The sequence below is a fragment of the Artemia franciscana genome, chromosome 8, assembly GCF_032884065.1.
Source record: "Artemia franciscana chromosome 8, ASM3288406v1, whole genome shotgun sequence".
In the NCBI taxonomy this organism is placed as follows: domain Eukaryota; kingdom Metazoa; phylum Arthropoda; class Branchiopoda; order Anostraca; family Artemiidae; genus Artemia; species Artemia franciscana.
Genome location: NC_088870.1, coordinates 13,491,466 through 13,517,812, shown reverse-complemented (window position 1 = coordinate 13,517,812; position 26,347 = coordinate 13,491,466). Strand labels below are relative to the sequence as shown.

At 34.2% G+C, this 26,347-nt stretch overlaps 1 protein-coding gene across 11 annotated transcripts in view; it reads right to left on the bottom strand.

Annotated features, from left to right (window-relative positions):
- LOC136030011 (transcriptional protein SWT1-like) overlaps nt 1–25,736 on the bottom strand; it is a 49,641-nt gene extending 23,905 nt beyond the window's left edge. For 2 of the 11 annotated variants that reach the window (XR_010618164.1, XR_010618157.1), the window contains exon 1: nt 13,708–13,753. Coding sequence is in view for 1 of the 11 variants with exons in the window: in XM_065708629.1 (XP_065564701.1) it covers nt 13,708–13,713 (6 nt within the window). In the remaining 10 variants the exon portion in view is untranslated. Of the gene's footprint in view, nt 1–13,707; nt 13,762–25,555 lie in introns of those variants that run through there. The other 9 variants (XR_010618162.1, XR_010618165.1, XR_010618163.1 and 6 more) reach the window with 8 other exon arrangements.
- Nucleotides 25,737–26,347: the final 611 nt, after the last annotated feature.

Below are 26,347 nucleotides of genomic sequence, written 5' to 3'. Positions count from 1 at the left end.
GGTATAGACCTGTCATATAGACATATTTCTGGGCCCTCTAGAGGGAGGAGTGGAGGTGGGCAATTCAAAATATCTTCCTGGGACATACTTTAGCAGGTAGACCCATCCCTGAAAGTTTCATTTACCTAATCTAAACCCTTTCCGAGATAGCGACAAGTCAATTAACTAGAATTTTACCTTTTTTCTTGTTTTTTTTTTTTAAACAGTCAGATTTCAACAAAACTAAACGAATATTTTGGATCCATATCTAAGCTGTCTTCAGCAAAATAAATAAATTTAAAATTAAATTTACATTAAAATATGTTAAAATTTAAACAAAGAACAATAATGGAAAAGTCCCAACATCTTTACTGAGTAGACTAGGTTCAGATGTTTATAGTAGGCCTATTTTAATTTAAGCGAAAAGCTTGTCTAGGCTATCCTTAAAATATCGGCAACATGCACCTATGATACATACATATTTAGTGGGCTTGAAGTCCAAGACAAATGGGTGAATAAAAATGTTGCCAAAACCTTTCTTAGTACTGGTTCATTATGGTGTCTATGTGTATAGAAGCTAATTAGAACTGGTTTTCATTGAGTTTGTGATCTGTATTGAATGAAATTTATTAATTCTAATGAAATATCACAAAACAAGATGAAAATATGATACTTTAGAGACAAATTTGGGCTATATGTTGGTACTTCAGGAGGGAGGTAGTAAAGTATAGCAGGTCTGCATGCCAAGTGTGTTAAGGTACAATTATTCTGTATATTATAAAGTAAAAAAAATAGAATTGTTTTCTAACATCACACTGTCCAAATGCTTTATCCCTCCCCCTGCTTTGAAATTAGCTCAATTGTATATTCCCAGTGTATTCCATCACTTGTCTTTTTATAACTAAATATATCGTTATATATCGATTTATATATATATCGTTTTATAACTTTTTATAACGTTATAACTATGTTTTTACGTTTCCTCTTCACTTTCTTATAAATAACATTTGTAACCTTTACTGTTATTGAAACAACTTGAAGAGGTACTCCATTTACGCTCGGTCTAACTGTGTTTTTTGTTTCCTCTTAATTTTCTTAAAAATAACAGTTATAATTTTTACTGCTGTTGGAGCAACCACGAAGAGATGCTCTATTTACGCTCGGTCTAACTGTTTTTTCGTTTTATCTTCACTTTCTTCAAAATAACAGTTGAAGCCTTTACTGTTGTTGGAACATCCTGAAGAGATGTTCTATTTACGCTCGGTCTAACTGTGTTTTTTCGTTTCCTCTTCACTTTCTTAAAAATAACAGTTGTAACCTTTACTGTTGTTGAAACAACCTGAAGAGGTACTCCATTTACGCTCGGTCTACGTGTGTTTTTTTGTTTCCTTTCCATTTTCTTAAAAATAATAGTAGTAATTTTTACTGTTGGTGGATTATAAGGAGCTTTTCATTGTTCTACCCTATATTCAAAAATTGATGGAAAAACTGAAAAGAATCCTTAAAAAACATCAACTTAATGTCACCTTTAAAATTTCAAATACGATACAGAGCTTTTTCAAAAGCAGCAAAGATATAATCAGCCCCATTCTGAGTAGTGTTTATAGAATTCCCTGTTCTTTTGGCCGTTTTTATAGTGGAAGAACCTAACAGCAAATAGGGGAGAGGTTATCGGAACATAGGTCCTTAATCGACAAGGGCTTGGGACTACGCTAAAGGCCTTGACTCAACATTTGTACGACAATCCACACCATTTCATTTTATTTGGCAAGACCTCTATTATTGCCACCGTTAAAGGTCTCATGCAAATTTCCAGGGAGGCAGTAGAGATAAAAAGCACATACACCGAAAGGTAACTCTCAATAATGACACTGGATAAACTTAAGTCCCATTTATGATGAAATTATTAATTGTGATTGTTTTCACATTCACAAAATAATGCTGTGCAATCAAATAGAATCTCTGATAATTATCTAACTGGAAGGCGATTAGCCTCTAAGAGTGCTTTACGTAAGATGAAATTGAGAAATGCCATTTAAACTTGTTATTTTTTCTGTTACCCTTTCGGCGTTACTAAGAAAGGGTCATCCTATCTTAGTTTAGTGTTTTGTTTTAAAGTTTGTTTTTTTTATATTTTTATCAGTTTTATTTGCACTGAGGACGGTCAAACAGAAGTCTTGACCAAAATATTTGCGCAACTTTTCAACTTTTCAATGGCTGTTTATTGTCCTTTCTTCGCGATTTTATGCTTTAGGCTATATTAAAATTCCTGCTAGATCCGCCAAACGGAAGTGAAACATTTTAAAGATTTGACTTTAAAAGAGGACGTTAAAAACACGACTCAATCCAAGTTTCTTGGGGGGGGGGACATTTATTAGTTGAAACGAAAAGCCTCTTCCATTATCGCTTGTACAGCATTTTGGTAAGTCTTTCACTCTACGTAATGTGTTCTTTTGAATTTTCTAAGCAACTACTACCATTGACAACTCCTCGCAAAACCAAACCGTCTGAGGCCAACACGGTTACGCACGATCCTCCTTCATCCCAATCTAATTACAGATTCTTTCTTTACACCCTCCCAAGAAGTTCCATTTGCCCTAAATCTTTCCTACGACCTCACATCACCCAATCCCATTTGAAGACATCCTGATTTTCATTTAGCCCTAGATGGTAGGCAGACAAGGACAATATTTGGGAATCTGTCATCCTTCATCTACAGAATATGTCCTAGCGATCTCAGCTTTTCTCTCACTATAGCCCTAGAGAGCAGATCCACATTTTGAGTACAGCTATGAGACGGCTAGTCAAATAGCAATAATAAAAACGAGCCAGAGACAACCCAGTTCTGTATGAGAACCTGGAGAAATCTGGGGGGAAAACATGAGAAGTGTCGGATGATTTGACCCCAACTGCGCATTTCACTCCCGGTCAAAGGCAGAGAATCAGGAGATGGATACCTGCACGACATGGAGTATTGGTCGACATGCAAAAAATTTTCCAAGCTCATCAGAAGGCTTAATTTTACCTGAAATTTCTGGTAAAAATTTCTGAAGGGGCAGCACTCCCCCCCCCAAGAAATTGCCTAGTAGTACTCATGATACCCATTCCGATTTTCTAACTTTTGTATTGATAAGCAAATGAATTTAAAAAAAAAAACAGTAAAAAGGAGGTGTCATCCCGCATCGCTCATTTTACCGGCCTAATCCGAGAATGTTCCCCAGAATGAAGGTAGATTATAGAGATTAATTTCTACCCCCTCCCCCAAAGCTTCTTCTTAGATATATCTGAAGGTTCATGGAGTTCGAATATTTTTCCTTAAAAAGAACTTTTGAGGCTTTAGGCACACTCGCCCCCCCCCCACCAAAAATAGATCTACCAACCAAAGAGATCCGGTAGATATACAAGGCGTGTTTTTTAATTAAGGTCCGTTTGAACCATAGTACACAACGAAAGATAATTTCAAAAAATGCAATTTATTTTTAGAAAGTCCATACTTTACGTTATTTTTCGACATAGTTACCAAGTTCTTCGAATCACTTACCACACCTCTCAACTAATTTTAAAGTAGCCTTTACAAGAACTTACCCCCGGCTCCAATAGCAAAGAGATCACGGCTGTTTTCGCGTTATCGTCATCTTTTTAACGGTTTCCACTGAGGTGGCAACCGGTTGAACTGGAGACGAAACATTAATTTCGCATACCCCACCCGAATCGAGGCAACACAACATGGGATAGAAACACACAGAATTATGGAGTTATTCTAGCCCAAATATTCTTGTATTTATACATATAGAACTGCAATCACTTCCATTTTTGTTGATTGTATATTTGAAATTTCAAATCTATATTAGTTTAGAAACAAATTTGGGCTTTGTGTTAACACATTAAGGGGGTGGGGGTAAAACATAGCATATATTAAATATGTAAACTAACCATTGCTTTATTTAATATATGCTATACTTTACCCCCCCCCCCCTAATGTGCAAATATATAATAACTCCATAATGGTGAGTTCACAGAAGGCTAGTTTTGCAAGAGAGAAGAGATGTTCAAAGAGTCAAAATGCATCTATTAACAATAGTTTCATGACCAAAACAACTGTTCAGGTAACACCAACATTCACTGAATTTTCCAATAGAAGTGACTAGGCCTATTGTCTTGAATCTGATCACGCTATCAGATTCAGCGTATCAGAGAACCCTACTGTAGAAGTTTCAAGCTCCTATATACAAATATGTGGAATTTTATACTTTTTGCCAGAAGACAGATCATGGATGTGTATTTGTTTTTTTCAGGGGTGATCATATTGACCCAATGGTCCTGAAATGTCGCAAGAGGGTTCATTCTAACGGAAATTGTAAGTTCTTGTGCCCTTTAAATGACCAAAAAATGGGAGGGCACCTAGGCCCCCTCCCATTCCCATTTCCCCCCCCCCCAAAGTCACGGGAAAGGATTCACGTGAAGGGGGTGCAAGATTTTTTAGCATTATTTAAAAAAATTGGAAAATGAATAAAAACAATTTTCCCCTGGCAGAACTTAGTAGCATTAAAACTAAAAACGAAAACAAAATATTACGTATATAAGGGGATTCGTCTCCTCCACAATACCTTGCTCTTTAGGCCAAGATATTTTTAGTATTTTCAACTATTTATTCTACAGCCTTGGTGATTCAGAGGTCATTCTTAAAGATTTGGGATAAAAATCAAACTTATAGTCTAAAGAGCGAGGCATTGACGACAGGGCGAACCCCCTCATACACGTAGTAAAAATATACAAATATAGAAGTTCTTAACGTAAGTTAATTCGTAAGATACGTATGTTTATTACTAACAAAAACATTGATACAAAAAAAAATGAAGTTGCATTTTTAAGTAGCCAAAAATTGGAGGGCAACTAGGCCTCTTCCCCACCCTTTTTTTTATACAAATCGTCTATTCACAACTATGAGAGCCATTTAGCAAAAAAAAATATGCAAATTACATTGTAGTCATTCATGTGTGGTGAGCCAAAATCAAAACATACATTAATTCAAAAACATTCCGAAATTAAATAAGTTTTTTTTAACTGCATGTAAGGAGCAACGTTAAAACTTAAAACGAACATAAATTATTCCGTATATGAAAGAACATCTCCCCTCTGCAACGCCTCGCTCTTTGCAATCAAAGTTTTTTTTTATTGTTTTAAAAAGTAGAGTTGTGACAAAGAGTCTAACTTTAGCATAAGGAGCGAGGCGATTCGGAGGGGAGAACCCCTTTCATATACAGAATAATTTCTGTTCGTTTTAAGTTTCAACGTCGCTCCTTACTTGCATTTAAAAAAAAAACTTGTTGTTTTTATTTAGTTTTTTTCACAAGGAAGATAAGAAAATGGCCACTTCAAAACAAAGAAGTTCACAAAATACTTTTGAGAGTGTACCTAAAATTGAGGGCCCATCCACTACGACGAAATGGTGACTTTGAAACTTTTGCAGATGTCATCTATTGCTAAGGTGTTGTTGTCCAATTTCTTTGAGATTGTTTTGCAAGATGACAAGGTTGCTTTTTAGGACTGTCCCAAGTATGGCTATTCTCTTCTAAATTTAAGCCTAATACAAAAGCTAAAACTGTTAGCTATTTAAACTTCTCACGTTTTCCTATATAATTTTCTTTTAGGCTAGAAAAGATAGGCTCAGAAAAGATTGGAAACTAGTCACTTTTACAATTTTTGATATGATGCCCAGTTTTTGATAAGATATTTGAGGATCAATTCCCTTGAGACTAATCGACTTATTAAGTACAAAGATTCAATTTTACTAATATTTTTCTTGGTGAGATATACAAATATAGAAGTTCTTAACGTAAGTTAATTCGTAAGGCACGTATGTTTATTACTAACAAAAACATTGATACAAAAAAAAATCAAGTTGCATTTTTAAGTAGCCAAAAATTCGAGGGCAACTAGGCCTCTTCCCCACCCTTTTTTTTATACAAATCGTCTATTCACAACTATGAGAGCCATTTAGCAAAAAAAATATGCAAATTACATTGTAGTCATTCATGTGTGGTGAGCCAAAATCAAAACATACATTAATTCAAAAACGTTCCGAAATTAAATAAGTTTTTTTAACTGCATGTAAGGAGCAACATTAAAACTTAAAACGAACATAAATTATTCCGTATATGAAAGAACATCTCCCCTCTGAGCTATGTCTCCCACCCCCTTGATTGTTCCTACAGCTCATGAGTAATGGTACTCAAGAATTTGCCCTCTGACCTAACAGTCAGATTTGAGGACACTTTTTGCAAAAAAAAATTGTCAAAGTTCAGGACAGAAGAGATAATTGGCAAATCGTTATAATTGGCAAATCGTTATTTGAAGTGCCCTGAAATTTACCTACATGACAGGTCCCAGACCTATTGAAATTGTGAAGGTCCCAGACCTATTGAAATTTTGACAAAACATTTTACCTTAATTTTCAGTTACCAGTTGCTTTTTCTCTACCTTTAGTTCTGAAAATGCAATTCCTGTTATTTGAGAAGAATTCTGAGCCATATCATTGGATTTTTTTTTTAAATTTAGGAAATGTATTTACATATCTTTAAAACCCAAGTTATGAAGCTGAAAACAACTTTGTTGTACTTCATTCAAGCAGAAGATCTGTTTTGAAAGGTTTCACTTTTATAACACATATATTTTTCGAGGTCATCAAAGGTCAGGACCCTCTAGAGGGTGAGGGAGTGGAGGTAGGTACGTCAAAATACCTTCCCAGGACAAACTTTAGCCTGCAGACCCATCCCTGAAAGTTTCGTTTTCCTAACCAAACCCCTTTCCGATATAGCAAAGAAGTCATTAAACTAGAATTTTACTTTTCTTGTTTCAAGATATGAGGGTTTTAATTTCACAAAATTTTGCTGAATTGGATCCTGCTGGTTTTTACTTTCCATAGAATAAGAAGTGACAATTGTTTTCTTAACATGATTCTTTCTGTCCAATTAGCTCTAGGGAAATACTAAAATATTTTGGGTATAAGTCTAGTTTAGTGACTACTTGCTATCTCAGAAAGGAGTTAGGTTAGGGAAACAAAACTTTCAGGGATGTGTCTACAGGCTAAACTATGTCCTAAGTATTTTGAAGTACCAATTCCTGTTATTTGAGTAGAATTTTGAACCATATCAACGTTTTTTTTCAAAATTTAATATTTGCATATACCAAGACCTTGTAAATTGGAATTGAGCAAAGTTTTGAAGCTGAAAACAATTTTGTTGTACTTCATTCAAGCACAAGATCTATTTTCCAAGGTTTCGATTTTATAACACATTTTTAAAGGTCATCCAAGGTCAGGACCCTCTAGAGGGAGAGGGAGTGGAGGTAGGTACTTCAAAATACCTTCCGGGACATAGTCTACAACCAATTTTTTTTAGTTTTTTCCAACCTAGCGTGACACAGGAAAAAGACAAGTGATGGAATACACTGGAAATATATAATTCAGCAAATTTCAAAGCAGGGGGAGGGGTAAAGCATTTGGACAGTGTGATGTTAGAAAACAATTCTTTTTTTTTACTTTATAATATACAGAATATTTGTACCTTAACACACCTGGCATGCAGACCTGCTATAATTTACAACCCCCCCCCCCTGAAGTACAAACATATAGCCCAAATTTGTCGCTTAGTATCATATTTTCATCTTGTTTTGTGATATTTCATTAGAATTAATAAATTTCATTCAAAACGGATCACAAACTCAATGAAGACCAGTTCTAATTAGCTTCTATACACATAGGCACCATAATGAACAAGTACCAAGAAAGGTTTTGGCAATATATTATTCACCCATTTGTCTTGGACTTCAAGCCCACTAAATATGTATATATCATGGGTGCATGTTATCATAGGTATGACAAATATGTGGAATTTTATACTTTTTGCCAGAAGACAGATCATGGATGTGTATTTGTTTTTTTCAGGGGTGATCATTGACCCAATGGTCCTGGAATGCCGCGAGAGGGTTCATTCTAACGAAAAATGTAATTCTTGTGCCCTTTAAGTGACCAAAAAATGACAGGGCACCTAGGCCCCCACCCATGTACATTTTACCCCCAAAGTCACCGGATTAAAATTTCAAGATAGACGTTCTGCTCAGCTTACATGAGAGGATCTTTTTATAGAGGAATTTATCACGAGGGAAAAGAATTCGCGTGAAGGGGGCGCAAGATTTTTTAGCATTATTTAAAAAAAAATTGAAAATGAATAAAAACAATTTTCCCCTGGCAGAACTTACTAGCAGTAAAACTAAAAACGAAAACAAAATATTACGTATACAAGGGGATTCGTCTCCTCCACAATACCTTGCTCTTTAGGCCAAGATATTTTTAGTATTTTCAACTATTTATTCTACAGCCTTGGTGATTCAGAGGTCATTCTTAAAGATTTGGGATAAAAATCAAACTTATAGTCTAAAGAGCGAGGCATTGACGACAGGGCGAACCCGCTCATACACGTAGTAAAAATATACAAATATAGAAGTTCTTAACTTAAGTTAATTCATAACGCACGTATGTTTATTACTAACAATAACATTGATACAAAAAAAAATCAAGTTGCATTTTTAAGTAGCCAAAAATTCGAGGGCAACTAGGCCTCTTCCCCACCCTTTTTTTTATACAAATCGTCTATTCACAACTATGAGAGCCATTTAGCAAAAAAAAATATGCAAATTACATTGTAGTCATTCATGTGTGGTGAGCCAAAATCAAAACATACATTAATTCAAAAACGTTCCGAAATTAAATAAAAGTTTTTTTTAACTGCATGTAAGGAGCAACAATAAAACTTAAAACGAACATAAATTATTCCGTATGTGAAAGAACATCTCCCCTCTGCAACGCCTCGCTCTTTGCAATCAAAGTTTTTTTTATTAACTTTATAACACACATATTTTTAGAGGTCATCAAAGATCAGGACCCTCTAAAGGGAGAGGGAGTGGAGGTAGGTATGTCAAAATACCTTCCCAGGACAAACTTTAGCCTGTAGACCCATCCCTGAAAGTTTCGTTTTCCTAACCAAACCCCTTTCCGAAATAGCAAGAAGTCATTAAACTAGAATTTTACTTTTCTTGTTCCAAGTGTTTTAATTTCACAAAATTTTGCTCAATCGGATCCTGCTGGTTTTACTTTCCATAGAATAAGAAGTGAGAATTGTTTTCTTAACATGATTCTTTCTGTTCAATTAGCTCTCTAAATACCAAAATATTTTGGGTAAAAGTCTAGTTTAGTGACGACTTACTATCTCAGAAAGGAGTTAGGTTAGGGAAACAAAACTTTCAGGGATGTGTCTACAGGTTAAACTATGTCAAAAGTATTTTGAAGTACCAATTCCTGTTATTTGAGTAGAATTTTGAACCATATCAACGTTTTTTTTTCAAAATTTAATATTTGCATATACCAAGACCTTGTAAATTGGAATTGAGCGAAGTTTTGAAGCTGAAAACAATTTTGTTGTACTTCATTCAAGCACAAGATCTATTTTCCAAGGTTTCGATTTTATAACACATATTTTTAAAGGTCATCAAAGGTCAGGACCCTCTAGAGAGAGTGGAGGTAGGTACTTTAAAATACCTTCCGGGACATAGTCTACAACCAATTTTTTTTTTAGTTTTTTCCAACCTACCGTGACACAGGACAATGACAAGTGATGGAATACACTGGAAATATATAATTCAGCTAATTTCAAAGCAGGGGGAGGGGTAAAGCATTTGGACAGTGTGATGTTAGAAAACAATTCTATTTTTTTTTTTTTTTTGCTTTATAATATACAGAATATTTGTACCTTAACACACCTGGCATGCAGACCTGCTATAATTTACAAACCCCCCCCCTGAAGTACAAACATATAGCCCAAATTTGTCTCTTAGTATCATATTTTCATCTTGTTTTGTGATATTTCATTAGAATTAATAAATTTCATTCAAAACAGATCACAAACTCAATGAAAACCAGTTCTAATTGGCTTCTATACACATGGGCACCATAATGAACAAGTACCAAGAAAGGTTTTGGCAATATATTATTCACCCATTTGTCTTGGACTTCAAGCCCACTAAATATGTATATACCATAGGTGCATATTGCCGATATTTTAAGGATAGCCAGACACAAGCGTTTCGCTTAAATTAGAATAGGTCTACTATAAATATCAGAACCTCTACTCAGTAAAGATGTTGGGACTTTTCCATTATTGTTCTTTGTTTAAATTTTAACATATTTTAATGTAAATTTAATTTTATATTTATTTATTTTGCTAAAGACAGCTTAGATATAGATCCAAAATATTCATTGAGTTTTGTTGAAATCTCACTGTTTAAAAAAAAACAAGAAAAAAGGTAAAATTCTAGTTAATTGACTTTTCACTATCTTGGAAAGGGTTTAGATTAGGAAAATAAAATTTTCGGGGATGGGTCTACAGGGTAAAGAAGGTCCCAGGAAGATATTTTAAAGTACCCACCTCCACTCCTCCCTCTAGAGGGCCCTGAAATTTGCCTATATGACAGGTCTATACCTATTGAAATTTTGACAAAACAAAATTTTACCTTAATTTAAATTTACTAGTTGCTTTTTCTCTGGCTTTAGTTCTGAAAATGCAATTCCTGTTATTGGAGTAGAATTTTGAGCCATATGAATGTTTTTTTTTTCAAAATTTAGGAAATCTTTAAAACCTTATAAAATAGAGTTGAGCAGGTACAAAGCTGAAAACAATTTTGTTGTAGTTCAATGAAGCAGAAGTTCTATTTTGCAAGGTTTCACTTTAATAACACACACTTTTAAAGGTCATCAAATGTGAGGGCCCTCTAGAGGGAGAAGAGTGGAGGTGGTTGTTTCAAAATACCTTCCTAGGACATACTTTAGTCTGTAGATTCATCCCTGAAAGTTTCATTTTCCTAACCTAAACCCTTTCTGAGATAACAAGAATTCAATTAACTAGAATTTTACCAAAAATAAAACCAAACCAGACATGACATTTACAAAATAATATGAATGACTTGCAGATTAACATGTGGTAAATAATTTATTCTAATTCAGAATTTTTGACATAACTTAAAAAAATAATTTTAAAAACGAAGAAATATTCTGTGAGTTAACACCATTTGGCTTTGATATACAGTCAATGTATATTAAATATATGATCATATCAATGTATGAATCACATTTTTGTCAGAGGAACCCAAACAAAATAAAAATGTAGGCAAATAGAAAACCTAATCATATTAGTTGAATCCATGTTTTATCAAGATTCATTATCTTCCTCAATTCTTTAAGTTAGCTTACTTGACAATAAGACTGAATTGAACTGAATTAGTGTTCCATGGAGGCTATTTTACTAAAAATGGTAAAATTCTAGCTAATGACTTCTTGCTAAAAGCAGTTAGGTAAGGACAATGAAGCTTTTGGGGGTGGGTCTAAGCTAAAGTATATCTTGGGAAGGTATTTTGAAGTACCCACCTCCACTCCCTCCCCCTATATAGGGCCCTGAAATTTGCCTACATGACATTTTGATACCTATTGAAATTTTGACAAAACAACATTTTACCTTAATTTTCTGTTATCAGTTACTTTTACTCTGCCTTTATTTTTGACAATGCAATTCCTGTTATTTGAGTAGAACAGCCTAAGCAATAGCCTATCAATGTTTTTCTAAATTTAGGAAATGTATTTGAAAGTTTGTCATTTTTAAGAGCTCAAAGTGCTTAAATATGGATTTTTGGTCATGAAACTATTGTTAATAGATGCATTTTGACTTTTTGAACATCTTTTCTCTTGCAAAACTACCACAAACTCACCATTATGGAGTTATTCCAGCCCAAATATTCTTGTATTTATACATATAGAATTGCAATCATTTCCATTTTTGTTGATTGTATATTTGAAATTGCAAATCTATAACAGTTTAGAAACAAATTTGGGCTATGTATTTGCTCATTAGGGGTGGGGGTGGGGTAAAACATAGCATATATTAAATATGTAAACTAACCATTGCAGTATTTAATATATGCTATGCTTTACCCCATTGTTCAGGTAACACCAATATTCACCAAATTTTCCAATAGAAGTGAATTGGCCTATTTCATTTGTAAAAAGTATAAAGAAAGGTATTGAGTGGTATTTTCACTTTATTGGTAAGTCAATAATATGGACAGTCATATATTTACTGAATTATACCCAATAAAAGTCTTCAGCTTCACAACATTGCTGAATCTCAATTTACAAGGATTCAAGGATCTTTTAATACATTTCTTAAATTTATAGAAAAAAAATTAATATGGCTTAAAATTCTACTCAAATAACAGGATTTGCATTTTCAGAACTAAAACTAAAGAAAATGAAAGTGATGAGTAAAAATTAAGACAGAATGCTGTTTTGTCAAAATTTCAATAGGTTTAGACCTGTCAAGTAGCCTAGACAGATTCCCATAGCTTAGAAATTGGAAGAAGGTCAAAACAGGAACTTCAAACCTTCTAAAAGAATAATTTTGGTCCTGGATTCATTGGGTTAGCCCACTGCAAGTTTTGTGTTCCTAATTAATCCCTTCTCCAGATAGCAAAAAGTAGCCTAACTAGAATTTTACCCAAATTTAAATAGCCTTAAAAATCAAATGGTTGTTTATATTTGATGTAATTTTGCACTAGGCTATTAATATCGATCCTATAAATCCTCAAATTAATGGGATTGTAGCCTAATAGCTTGGTATCATCTTACAAGGTTGTGTTTAGGCCTTGGAATCAGTCCTGAAAATTTTAATTACCAAACTCAGTAAAATTCTAATTAATTGACTTCTTACAATCTTGGAAAGGGTTTAGGTTAGGAAAATGAAACTTTCAGGGATGGGTCTACAGGCTAAAGTATGTCCCAGAAGGTATTTTAAAGTTTCTAACTACTCATTCTCCCTCTAGAGGGCCCTGAAATTTGCCTACATGACAGATCTATACTTATTGAAATTTTGACAAAACAACATTTTACCTTAATTTGCAGTTACTAGTTGCTTTTTCTCTGCCTTTAGTTCTGAAAATGCAATTCCTGTTACTTGAGTAGAATTTTGAGCCATATCAATGTTTTTTTTTAAAAATTTAGGAAATGTATTGGTAAAATTCTAATCCATTGACTTTTTGCTATGCACCTTCCCAGGACATACTTAAGTCTGTAGACCCATCCCTGGAAGTTTCATTTTCCTAACCTAAACACTTTCTTAGATAGCAAGAGGTCAAGTAACTAGAATTTTACCCCAAACTCGAACTAGGCTACTGCCCCTAAAATCAAGAAGCCCCTAAATAAAATTTTATCCAATATAAGTAGGCCCAAGTTAAGACACCTGTCGTCAAGAACATCTTCTAAGCCCTAGAAACGAGGAGAGAAGATACACAAGCATAGAACTTGTTAACATCCTCAAGTTAATGGGAATTATATGTCCTAGTTTCATTCCTGAAAGCCTGCCACATTCTCTTTTAGCGTTAGACCAACCCTGAAGATATTTGTCAACTCCAAATACAATGGTGAAAAGCCAAGGCTTAAGCATCTAGTATGCTTCTAAACTAGTTGAAATTTTGGAGAAGTTCAAACTCGACATTTAACTAAGTGTGATGATGAATGACGAGAAAATATTTCGAAAGATAAATGGAGTTTAATTTATTAAAACTTTTATAGGAGACGAAAATAAAGACTATAACCACGATTAGGATTAATATATACAAAATCATTACCTTCATTCTTTCAGAAGTTTTATCCGCTGACGCTGCTACAAAAGTGATGAAAGAGAGATAACAAAATTAAGAATTATTTATGAAACAAAATTAAAAAAATAATAATTTTATTTTTGAAAAAACCACCATTTAAAGATTTTTGGAATCATTTTTAATATTTATACTAATTTTAATAAATCTAAAATAATGATTATTATTAACGACCATAGAATAATGATGACAGAGTCAAAGACAGATATTGGAACAGTTGTTTCACCTTGCTATTCCGCAGCAGTAAATTACGAGCCAATTAACGTAAAAAATTGATTTTGATAGTTTCCTCGAAAAAATTTTGTCAATTAATAATCAGTCACAGATTTCATATAAACAGTTATGATAAGCCTACTTATTAAATACAAACCACTAAAAAAAAAAGCCTGACTAGCTGTTAAGAACCCCAGTCACATTGGTTTACGTGAGTTTTTAAAAGAACTTACAAAATTTCCTCGCATTTTTGTGATAATTTCACTTGATCAGTCATAGACTACTCCCTGATGCTAGCTGGCCCTAATAAACCATCTGATGAGAATAAGCTGGGTACAAAATGATAAAGCTGTTTCGATATAAAGGAAGGATTTTGTTCTTATATAAGCTCTTTCCTTTTTTCCTATTTTGCTTGTTTGGCCTCATAGTGCATTCAGGTAGACCTTTCACGTGTTTTCCCAATCAGAACCGAGAATGCAGACCCAGAACCGAGGTGCAGGGTGGTGACCTTGAGGTGTGACGTGACGTACCTCGAGGAAATTACAGCCTAGTGAACGACCTGGCATTACACCATATTTTGAATTGTGGATAATCCTTCTGATTTTATTTGTTTGGTGGGCTGTTCAGATAGGATAACTTCTTTCTAGCTATATTATTGATCATGGGCTACCTCCCCTTTGTAGTATATTATTTTCGGCCATGAATATATAATGGATTGGAGGTAATAGGCTTGAAATTGTTCAAGACAACAGACATTGTTCTGTATATAAAAGGTGTTGTCCCCTTCGCAACGCCTCGCTTTTTACGCTAGTTTGACTCTTTCTCACAGCTCTACTTTTTAAAACGATAAAAAAAACTTTAGTATAAAGAGCGAGGTGTTGCGGAGGGAAGAAACCCTCTCACATACGGAATAATTTTCGCTCGTTTTAAGTTTTAATGTCGCTCCTTACTTGCAGTTAAAAAAACATTTTTTTAAAATTTAATTTCTGAATGTTTTTGTATTAATGCATGTTTTGATTTTGGCTCACCGCACATGAATAATTAAAACAAAATTTGTATATTAACTTTTTTGCTAAATGGCTTTCTCATAGTCTTGATCGGATAATTTTAAAAAAATGGTGGGGGAGGAGGTCTAGTCGCTCTCCAATTTTCGGTTACTTAAAAATGCAACTAGATTTTTTTTTATTTTTTGTACGAGCGTTTTCGTTAGCAATAAACATACGTACCTTACGAATTAACTTACGCAACGAACTTCTATATTTGTGTATTTTTATTATGTATATGAGGGGATTTGCCCCCTCGTCAATACCTCGTTCTTGATACTAAAGCTTGAATTTTATACCGAATCTTTAAGAATGATCCGTCAATAACAAAGGCCGTAGAATAAATAGTTGAAATTACTAAAAATAGTTTAGCGTAAAGAGCGAAGTATTCTGGAGGAGAAAACCTTCTTTTATACGTATTATTTTATGTTCGTTTTAAGTTTTAATGCTACTCATCTCTTCCAGGTGAATAAATTTGTTATTTATTTGATCATTGTTTCATTTAAATAATGCTAGAAAATCCTGCGCTCTCTTCATGGAAATTTTCTTCCCTCATGATAAATTCCTCTATAGAAAGATCTTCCCAGGTAACCCCCGACCCACTTCCACCCCAACGTGAAAAAGTCCCCCTGAAAAGGTCTGTACACTTCATAATAACCATTACTATATGTAAACAATGGTCAAAGTCTGTAACTCGCAGCCCCTTCGCCGGGGACAGTGGGGGATTAAGTCTTCCCCAAAGTCATAGTTCTCAGGCTCGTAACTATTGATGGGTAAGACTAAACTTGATGAAACTTATGTATTTAAAATCAGTATTCTTTTGATGTGACTATTGGTATCAAAATTCCGTTTTTTAGACTTTCGGTTACTATTGAGCCGGGTCGCTCCTTACTACAGTTCGTTACCACGAACTGTTTGAAAACCTAAAAATGGTGTTATGAAAATAACGACATAATTATTTATCAAAATTTAAGCGTGAATCAGGGCAGAAAATGAATATAGTCACTGATATACAGCTGATATTATCCTGATAAAAAAAAACAATGTTTAGAACTACTAAAATCATTAGAAAAAGCTTGTTGAATAAACAATTACTAAAATTGAAATCTAGCAAAGATATGCTGTCATTGGCTTTTTCGTAAAAAAGGCAAACTTTTCGAAACGTTTTGTGAAAATTTCTTTTCTTGAGTTCCTTCAAATTTAGCTTTTATTGCTATAAAGACTAAAAAAAACAGTTTAACTATACAGGGAAAATAATAATATCAAAATCAATTAAGCAAAGTGCCACATAATAAATTAATAAAACTATAGATCAATGGCTAGAGGTGGCAACTCTGACCGTACACCATTCATTTCAGCTTTTTTGGTACGTCAGTGTTCCGGAAGTGCAAACCTTACTTGACTAACAGAGCACCTGTAAAGATTTAAGTATACAGAAAAGCTTACCCAGACAACAGAAACAAGAATCACAACAACAAAATCTAAAGAAAAAGGGCAACAACTTCTTAAAAATTTTTTAAATGAGCGTAGGTGTCAATCCCAACCACATACCGTTCAATTTGGCCTTTAAGGTGGGGGGAAGGGGTCTACAATTCAGGAGTGACAAAGTGTGCTTGATGCCCATATTTATCATCAAGCAACTGAATTTGTCTTCGGTACCATTTTTTATTCAATGTTGATGTGTTGCGTTTGTTGCAGGTGCTTACATAAGAGTGGATACTTTGGGACACTGCTCCTCTCCAAAGTCTTATGTTTTTGGTCACCTAACCCTTAACCTAACCCTTACTTTGTATAGGTTTTGTATAATTTGCCTGTTTTTTAAAGCACCCCTTCCCCGCGAAATTGCTGCCTATTTTGGGAAATGTTTTGGATGTGCCTGATTTCCATTCGTTATATACTGGTTAAGGAAATGTGGTTAAGGAACTGGTTAAGGAAATGTTTAGAAAATCAAAAATGTTAAGAAGTCAGCTTGGTATCAAACAGTTCGTGGTAACAAACAATAGTAAGGAGCGACCCGGCTGAATAGTAACTGAAACTCCAAAAAACGGAATTTTGATGGCAATAGTTACATAAAAAATCATATTTTTATTACATCATATCGAGTTTAATCTTACCCATCAAAAATGACGAGCCGGAGAAAATTTACTTTATTTTAGAAAATAGGGGGAATACCCCCTAGGAGTCATGGTTTTTTTTCCAAAGTCACTGGATCAAAATTTTGAGATAGCCACTTTGTTCAGCATAGTCGAAAAACCCAATAACTATGACTTTAGGGACGACTTAATCCCCCACATTCCCTGAGGGAGGAGCTGCAAGTTAAAAACTTTGACCACTGTTTACATATAGTAATGACTATCGGGAAGTGTACAGCCATTTTCAGGGGGACTTTTTGCGTTGAGGGGTGGAGGGGGGTCAGGGAAGGGGTTAAAGTGGGAGGATCTTTCCAAGGGGTAATTTATCATCAGGGACGATAATTTCTGTGAAGGGGGCGCAAGATTTTCTAGTGTTGCTCCGCATTTTTGCTCTATTTCCTCTAATTGCTTAGAAATCTTAGAAAATGTCTAGGTCTTTTTCACAAGTCTACTCTATGAAGGCTATTGCTTTTAGAACAAAATCGGTACTATCATGAGCAGAAGACAGTAACCTGTAGGATGATTCGAACCATTTTTCGATGTATTTTCCTGTTTTCTAACAGTCCCATAGAATATTTTCAGCTACCTGAAATTTTTACAAGTCGGTTGCCAGAAAGAATCATTTCAGATCGTATCGTTCCTATCATATCGTATCATTTTTCCAGGGCTGATTGTATCGACCCAGTGGTCCTAGAATCTTGCGAGAGGGCTCATTCTAACGGAAATGAAAAGTTCTAGTGGCCTTTTTAAGTGACCAAAAAATCGGAGGGCACCTAGGCTTTCGTCCCACGCTAATTATTTTCCCAAAGTCACCGGATCAAAATTCTGAGATAGCCATTTTATTCAGAGTAGTCGAAAATCCTTATAACTATGTCTTTTGGGACGATTTACTCCCCCACAGTCTCCGTTGGAGGGGCTACAAGTTACAAACACTGACCAGTGCTTACATATAGTAATGGTTATTGGGAAGTGTACATACGTTTTCAGGGGTGTTTTCATTTGGTTGGGGGAAGTGGTTGAGAAGAGGGGGATATATTGGGAGAACTTTTCATGGAGGAATTTGTCATGGGGAAGAAAATTTCCATGAAGGGAGGGCAGGGTTTTCTAGCATTATTTTAAAAAAACAATGAAAAAATAAATATGACAAAGTTTTTTCAACTGAAAGTAAGGAGCAGCATTAATACTTAAAAGGAACAGAAATTATTACGCATAAGAGGGGCTCACCTCCTCCTAATACCTTGCTCTTTACGCTAAAGTATTTTTAGAAATTTCAACTATTTATTCTACGGCTTTTGTGATTCAGGGGTCATTCTTAAGAAACTGGGACAAAGTTTAAGCTTTCGCGTGAAGAGCGAGGTTCTGACGAGGCGGTGAACCCCTTCATATCTGTATATATAAAAATAAATTGTTTGTGTGTTGACTGACGTCATGCAGTTTGTCGACTGCCGTCATTATAAGAATTGAGCATCATGCTCAGCAATCCCTCGGTCTTTACGCTAAAGTTTGACTCTTTGTCACAGTTCTACTTTTTAAAACAATTAAAAACTTTAGTGTAAAGAGTGAGGGATTGCGGAGGGGACGACCCATTTCATATACGGAGTAATTTCTGTTCGTTTTAAGTTTCAATGTCGCTCCTTACTTTCAGTTAAAAAAACTAGTTTTTTTATTTATAGATTTTAAAGTGCACTCTACGCATGCCGTCACAGCTTTATATACAGGGGCATTTTGTACCTGAGAATGATAGTGCCCTTTTGCTCATTTTCTCTTCTCCCTTGGTCGGTAACCAAGCTTTGCAAGACGCAGCCAAATATATTACTATTTCTCGGCTGAAGCATCTCGCCAAAGGAAGCTGTCTATCAAAACCATTCACAAGACTCGATAAATGGGGCTATTTGAAGTTTTGACAATCGACGGTCTCTAGAGAATTAAAAGACAGAAGGCTAACCTAACTTCAGTTTTGAAGCTCAATGTTTTCAAGTTCACTTAATCACGGCCATAATGAATGCTTTAATCTTGCTTTTTCTTTGAATTTTTTTTTTTTTTAAATTAGTTGCCTAAGAAAATTTGCCTACTATATGATATTCTCCACAATTTATCTCTTCCTATTTTAGAATACGGATAATATATTCCAAAATCCCTTCTTTTCTTCCTTTTTCTTACCTCCCCTTTGTATTTTCAATTCGATAAGTGGTGAAAATTTTCTGTGGGATAATTGTTTTTTGAGGGATAATTTACCATGGTGGAATAGTTTGTGGAAGGGGGTAACAGAAGGTTAAAACAACGAAGAATTAATTCTTACTAAAGAATGAATTACTAAATTAATTTTACTAAATGAATATTCTGGCCTTATGTCAAACAGTCTTCATGAGCAAAGTAATAGTATTGTCTATTTTATGTATTTTATTTGATGTATTATATTTTATGTATTATGTACTAGTAATTTTATGTGTTATATATCTATATTATGCATCTATTTTATGTATTAGTAATATTATTATCTATATTATATATAATTTTGCGTACTTTCAAGTCAACTCAAGGAAGACTTGATCAACACCGCTAGTGAATCTCTGATCTAGTTGTTTATACAATCACATGGTAATTATGACCTGCTCTTAGTTAACGTTTCATGTTAATTATTTAAATATCAGTGATTTTTTTTATTATATCTGCCAAAGCAAAAGCCCTAACAAATTTGACTCGCTTATATCATTCAGTCTGTTTTACGTCCGTGAACGTGTCACAGTATTCTATGTTCTACTAGGTAAGAGCTTTTCATAACTTTAAATTTACTTAACAAGTATATAGCCCTACTACCGGAAGGCAAGTTAAAACTTCCTATTTCACATGTAATAACTGAGTTCGAAATTTTAGGGGGATAGTGGTATAAATTTACAAAAATGAACGGAGGAGAAAATTAAGGCATCAAAATTTAAGGAGGAAGAAGTATAAAGGCTTACTATTGCCAGGCGGTGAAAGTTTATCATTTCACTAACATTACCTGAGTTTGAAGTAAGTTTTTTTTGCGAGGGGAAAGTGGCACATTTAGTCTTTAGAATTTAAGAGGGGAGCAAATTCGTGGTCTTTTCAATAAAAATGCCAATGAAAAGGTGTTTTCAAAAATAAATCGGGGGAATGTTCAGCAGAAGTATATTGGCCTACCGAGAACTAGTATTTGCCCCAACCCTCTGTGGCTGACTGGTCTTCAATTACTTTCTGCTAATAAAACAAGAGCTAAGAGCTCATATGTCACTTGTGACGAAGCAAGAAGAGCCAAGAGCTCATATGGTATGAGCTCTAAGAATTCTGAGAATCAATAGATTGATTTAAAAGGAAAATCAGAGGCTTAATGCCGGTCAGGATTTAAAATAAGCGCTCTGAGTCACGATGTCCTTCTAACTATCAAAATTCATTAAGATCCGATCACCCACTCGTAAGTTATAAATACCTCATTTTTTCTAATTTTTCCTCTTCCTTTAGCCCCCCAGATGGTCGAATTTGGGAAAACGACTTTATCAAGTCAATTTGTGCAGCTCCCTAACACGCCTACCAATTTTCATCGTCCTAGTATGTCCAGAAACACCAAACTCGCCAAATCACTGAACCCCTCCCTCCAACTCCCTCAAAGAGAGCGAATCCAGTACGGTTACGTCAATCACGTATCAAGGAAAGTTGTTTATTCTATCCACCAAGCTTCATCTTGATTCCTCCACTCGAAGCGTTTCCCAAGATTTCCCACCTCCAACTGCCCCAAATGTCAAAAGATCCAGCCGGGATTTGAAATAATAACTTTGAGACATGAATTCCTTCTAAATATCAAATTTCATTAAGAATCGGTCACCCGTTCTTAAGTTAAAAGTTCCTCAATTTTTCTAATTTTTCCAAATTAGCACCCTCCAGCTCCTCTAAAGAGAACGGATCCGTTCCAATTATGTCAATCACGTATCTAGAACTTGTGCTTATTCTTCTCATCAAGTTTCATCTTGATCTCTTTTTTGTCTACAACTTGTCTCTTTTTCAAAAGTATCAACGTAGCATTTCCAGAAAGCAAAAGAAAAAAAATCTTGAAAGGTACTGTGGTACTTTCTAAATTTGCCTATTTTTAAACTGTTCATGTACTTGGTCTTCCAGGGAGACACCTCCCTGAGCACAGAATGCTCAATATCATAACTGAATAAATTTCTATACTAATAGCCAAGGGTATTGCGCTATTCATTTATTCATAATTTTGAATGGATTTTGACCATACAAGACTTAATTTGTTGTACTAAAGTTCTAATACACGTGATTTATTGAAATATTATTCATGATTTTTTCTTAATTAATTTCTTTATGGATTTGGCAATTTATATTAATAAATAGCATTGATATCAACTGTTCACATAAAGCCGAACTAAAATCATAGGTAGTGAAATAGCGGTCTAAGTAAAAATACAGGATTAGTCAAATTATTACCCCAGATAATGTAAAATCAAATTTTGATATATTTCCCACATTTAAATAGCAGCTCAATTTCAAATTTGAAAGTATTGAAAAGTAAAGTTAAAATTATTAACTTGTCCGTTGGGTATTGTCTGAAAAGGAATATCCACAACATCTGAACAAATCTTGGGTTCGTTGCCATAGATATATTAAATTAATTAAAAATTGGCAGGGATGCTAACTGAAAGTTTTATGTTTAGAAGAATATTCCAACTTGTTTCTGCTCATATTTGGCTTTTCTTTGAGAAACACATTTGTGGATTTTTTTTTTCAATTAATTAATGCTTTTAACTTGCCTTTTCTTTTAAAAACTTATTTTGTGGAATGTTTTTAATTAATTGTCTAAAATAAACAGTCTGCTATATGATATTATACACCATATATTAAATTTGTATTTAAGAATACGGATAAAATATTCCAATATTCATTCTTTTCTTCCTTTTTCTCACCTTCCTTTCAGCTTCTCAATTCAATAAATGTTGAAAATTTCCCATGGGAATAACTGTTTTTCGAGGGAAATTTACCATGGAGGAACAGTCTGTGGATGGGGATAACAAAAGGTAAAATCAACAAAGAATTTTTTACGACAGTGAAATTTTACTTAATGAATGTTCTGGCCTTATATCTAATAGCTTTTATGAGCAAAGCAAATATTATGGTCTATTATTGAATTCCATTTACGTCCCAGTTAAATAAAGGAAAACTTAATCGAAACCGCTAATGAACCCTTGATCTAATTGTCTATGCAATCACATGGTAATTATGACCTGCTTTTAGTTACGGATAGCTGTTAATTATTTAAATCAATTATTTTTATCTACAGAAAAAATAAGCCTTACAAATTTGACTCACTTATATCGTTCAGTCTTTCTTACTCCCGTGAACGTGTCACAGCATTCTCTGTTCTATTAGGTAAGAGCTTTTAATAACTTTAAATTTACTTAACAAGTATATAGTCCTACTACCGGAAGGCAGTTAAAACTTCCTATTTCACATATAATAACTGAGTTCGAAATTTTAGGGGTATAGTGGTATAAATTCACAAAAATGAAAGGAGGAGAAAATTAATTCACCAAAATTTAGGGAGGAAGAAGCATAAAGTTCTTCTTTTTGCCAGGCAGTGAAAGTTTATCATTTCACTTATATTACCTTAGTTGAAGTAAGTTTTTTTTTTTTGAGGTGAAAGTGGCGTCAAGTCACTAAAATTTAAGGGGGTAGAATCGTGGAGTTTTCAATAAAAATACGAAGGAAAAGGTGTTTTCAAAACCTATCGGGGGATTGTGCAGCAGAAGTAAATAGGCCTACCGATAACCAGCATTTACCCCCCCCCCCCCATTGCAGGTTGCTTTCGAATCACTTTCGACCAACAAAAGCAATTTCTGACGTAATGAGCACCTTCATAAGTTTCTGTGACCACAAAGCGGAGATGCAGATGATAAACAGACAGTCCCCCTATATAGAATTAATTCTGCTCTTTTTGGGGTTTAATTTTGCTCATTACTCTTATAATAACAGCATGGATGAGATATTCCTAGAAATCAATAGAGATTAAATATAAATTTTACATCTTTGATGTATTTGTAAGTTTTTTAAGCCCTCCCTGAAAAATTACCTCCTGCCACAAACAAAGTCTTGAATAGGAATTCAGGAGATTGTACATCAATTTTTTACCTCCACTATCCTCTCACCTTTTCTCTTAGAACTAATTCTATATTTATCAAAAGACTCAATGAGATTTGGGTATCTTGGCTTTAAAATACACCCTTTGAAGTATCTCCCTAGCTGAAGTATTACTTAATTTCTGACGTTATGAGCACTCTCCAAAGTTTCTGTACCCATGAGGTGAAGGTGGAGAGGATGAAGGGGTAGTACCCCTCCCATTTGGAATTAAATTGGCCCATTTTAAATTTAATGTTACTTTTTACTTTCATAATGACAATGTAAAGCAAAAACAATCACAGAAATCAAGAGATTAAATATAAATTTCACATTTTAAGGGGGTTTTTCGAAAGTTTCTGTATCCCCCTCCAAAAATAATATCCCCCCACCTTTGCGATTACATTTTAATTTATACTTCAACTCTCCCCTCGTCTCTCCCTTAGAACTAATTCTATATTTATCTGAAAACTCAATTAGAGTTGGGATGTTTTGGCATTAAAATACACCCTTTGAGGCAATCTCTTTCTTTCTCTCTCTACTTATAAAAAACTGGTAAATTTCATTTACAAGTTTAAAGATCTTATACACAAATGTTTGGAATTGTAAAACAACAGAAAATTTACCCAAGCAAATTTTCCTCCTATACTCCGTATAGGTGGGACTGCCCCTTTCTATCTCCGCCTCAGGGTCACAGAAGCTTTGGAGGATGTTCATTTGATCAAAAATGGAAAGTTCTGGCTCTGTCTTATAAGCTGAAAGTAATTGTAAGCCAATCGGTTTAGAAGGGGTAGGAGTATTCATCTAGGTATGGTTTAAACTTCTAGCCCCATCTTATGGAGTCAGCAAAGCAATGAATTTGGCTGTTTGCGCTTTCTTTCGAAAGAAAACTCGGACTTTTAGAATTAATCCCTAAATGAACACTACTTTTTAAAGTTTCGTTGTTAAAAAAAATGTCTATTTAAAAATTTCGAAGCGAAGGTAATATCAGTACTATAAATATCCTGAGTTTGTGAAATAAGAATTGTATTCTGTGTTTTTTTTCACATAACCAAGAGGCAAAAGAGACCACTAGGGGGGGGGGGGGCTACAAAAACATAAACAAAACCTTAAAATAATCATGAAATTAACAATCTAAACTCTTTCTCATTTATTTTAATGTGTCTCCTTCTGGAGATCCGCTATTTTTGACCTTTGCCATTTAGTGTGCTCTTAAAGAATTTGGACCTTAGTTTACAACGCTGGGTATTGACGAGGTAACCCTCCTCATATACAGAATAATTTATCTCGATTTTAATGTTGCTCCTTAGTTTCAGCTGAAAAAATAATTATATATTCAATCCTGATCGATTTATTATTAATGCGGGAATATCCACCCGAAAAATTTTTCTCTTCATAAAAATTTTCTACTGCTTAAAATTTCCACTTCCTGATTGAAACACCCTCCCCCTCCATGAAATTTCCTGCGGATGGTTTCACCTGAAAAGTTTTCCTTAGCATACTTTATTTGTGGGGCAAAAATGATTATTAATTTATTATGTTTTACTTATATTTTTTACATTTACAGGAGATGAAACATCTTAGGTTTGCTTCTTTTTTCTAATCCCCTTGTTTGATTTGATCCCTGTATGGTTTGTTTTTCACAAATTATAACCAAAAGTCCAAGTTTTATCTAATGGATAATGTTTCCTTTTTAGGATTACGTGAATTGTAAAGTTTGTCAAGATGAATTCAAGATTCGAGAGATGGAGTATTTATATGAGGAAGACATTTTCTGATCCTGTATTAAGAAACAAATTTTTACGAGCAAAGATGGCAGAGCGAAAAGTATCTGCTGAGACACAAAAACAAGAAGAATTAAGAATTCAATGTAAAAAAGAACAAGAGGTGTTTAATGACAGAGTTCTGGTGAGCGAAGAATGTAAAGATAAACTGTCTGTAGGTTTTATTCATGAGCAGCCACAAGGGTTGCAAAATCACATTAAGGAGGAAGGAGAGCTTGAATTCAAATTTGAACGGCAGAGGAGATATCCAGCATCTGAAAGTAGAGAACAGATAGGAGAGGAAACAGAACTGTTGAAAGACTTGACATGCAAGCAGAAAACGAAACTTTTAAAGTACGTAAAGTTATTTCAAATTTCTGTAACTTCTAACTTACTAAACAAGATGAAAAAACAACGATATTCTCCCCTCTAAATTTTCAAAAATACATTTTTACTGCCTTCCAATTTTTTCATTTTCGTAAATTGACGCCCCTGATTTGATTGCTCAGGGTATACACGGAATGCTTACTTTATTTCAGCTTTCTCTTTCTACGCTGGCTACTTCGACAGGTTAGTTGTTTCCTTTGCCTAAGGATGGCTTAGTGGAAGTCTCTGTAGATATATCTCCTTTTTTGAATCTGCGAAAAAGGAGCCTTGTTACTATAAAAATGCCTAAAACTAAAAAAATGTTCAATTTTCCGTTCTTAATGGGCAACGTTTTATGATTATCATCTGCTCAAAATTTACTGTAGAGATTTTATTATTTACAGTTGAAAATATCCTGGTTTTCCGTTACGAATAGAGATACCGTTTTGATGTCCTTAGTACTTTAATCCTTATTACTCTATTTTATTCAGAGCCGTTTTTTTCAGTTTTTGTTTTTAGGAAGATGAGGAAAAGGAAAAAAGAGAAGAAAAGGAAACAGACACAATAAAATGTGTCAAGAAGCGAGGCTGAATCTCTTCTACTGTTTTCTGTCAAAGAGCTCCCCTAGAAAATATTGAAACTATTCATGTTTATCCGTGTTGATTTTAACATTATTGCTTATTCGCATTGTCTTGTTTGTACATTATTTAGTTCAATAAATAAATGAAGGACGTGTTCTCGTTTCAAATGATATATCATCTTCACTAACAATAGTTTGCATAAAAGCTATTTTCCATGAAACTGGTGCTGGAAAGTTCTGGGGTACCGTATAGGACTTTTTATTCAAAATAAAATTTATTAACCCTTCACAATGAGTTTCACCAAATCCCTGGGTTCGAAAATTTCTCTCCGTTGCATGTTTTGAATATTGTAATCTATTAAGAATTTTTTTTTC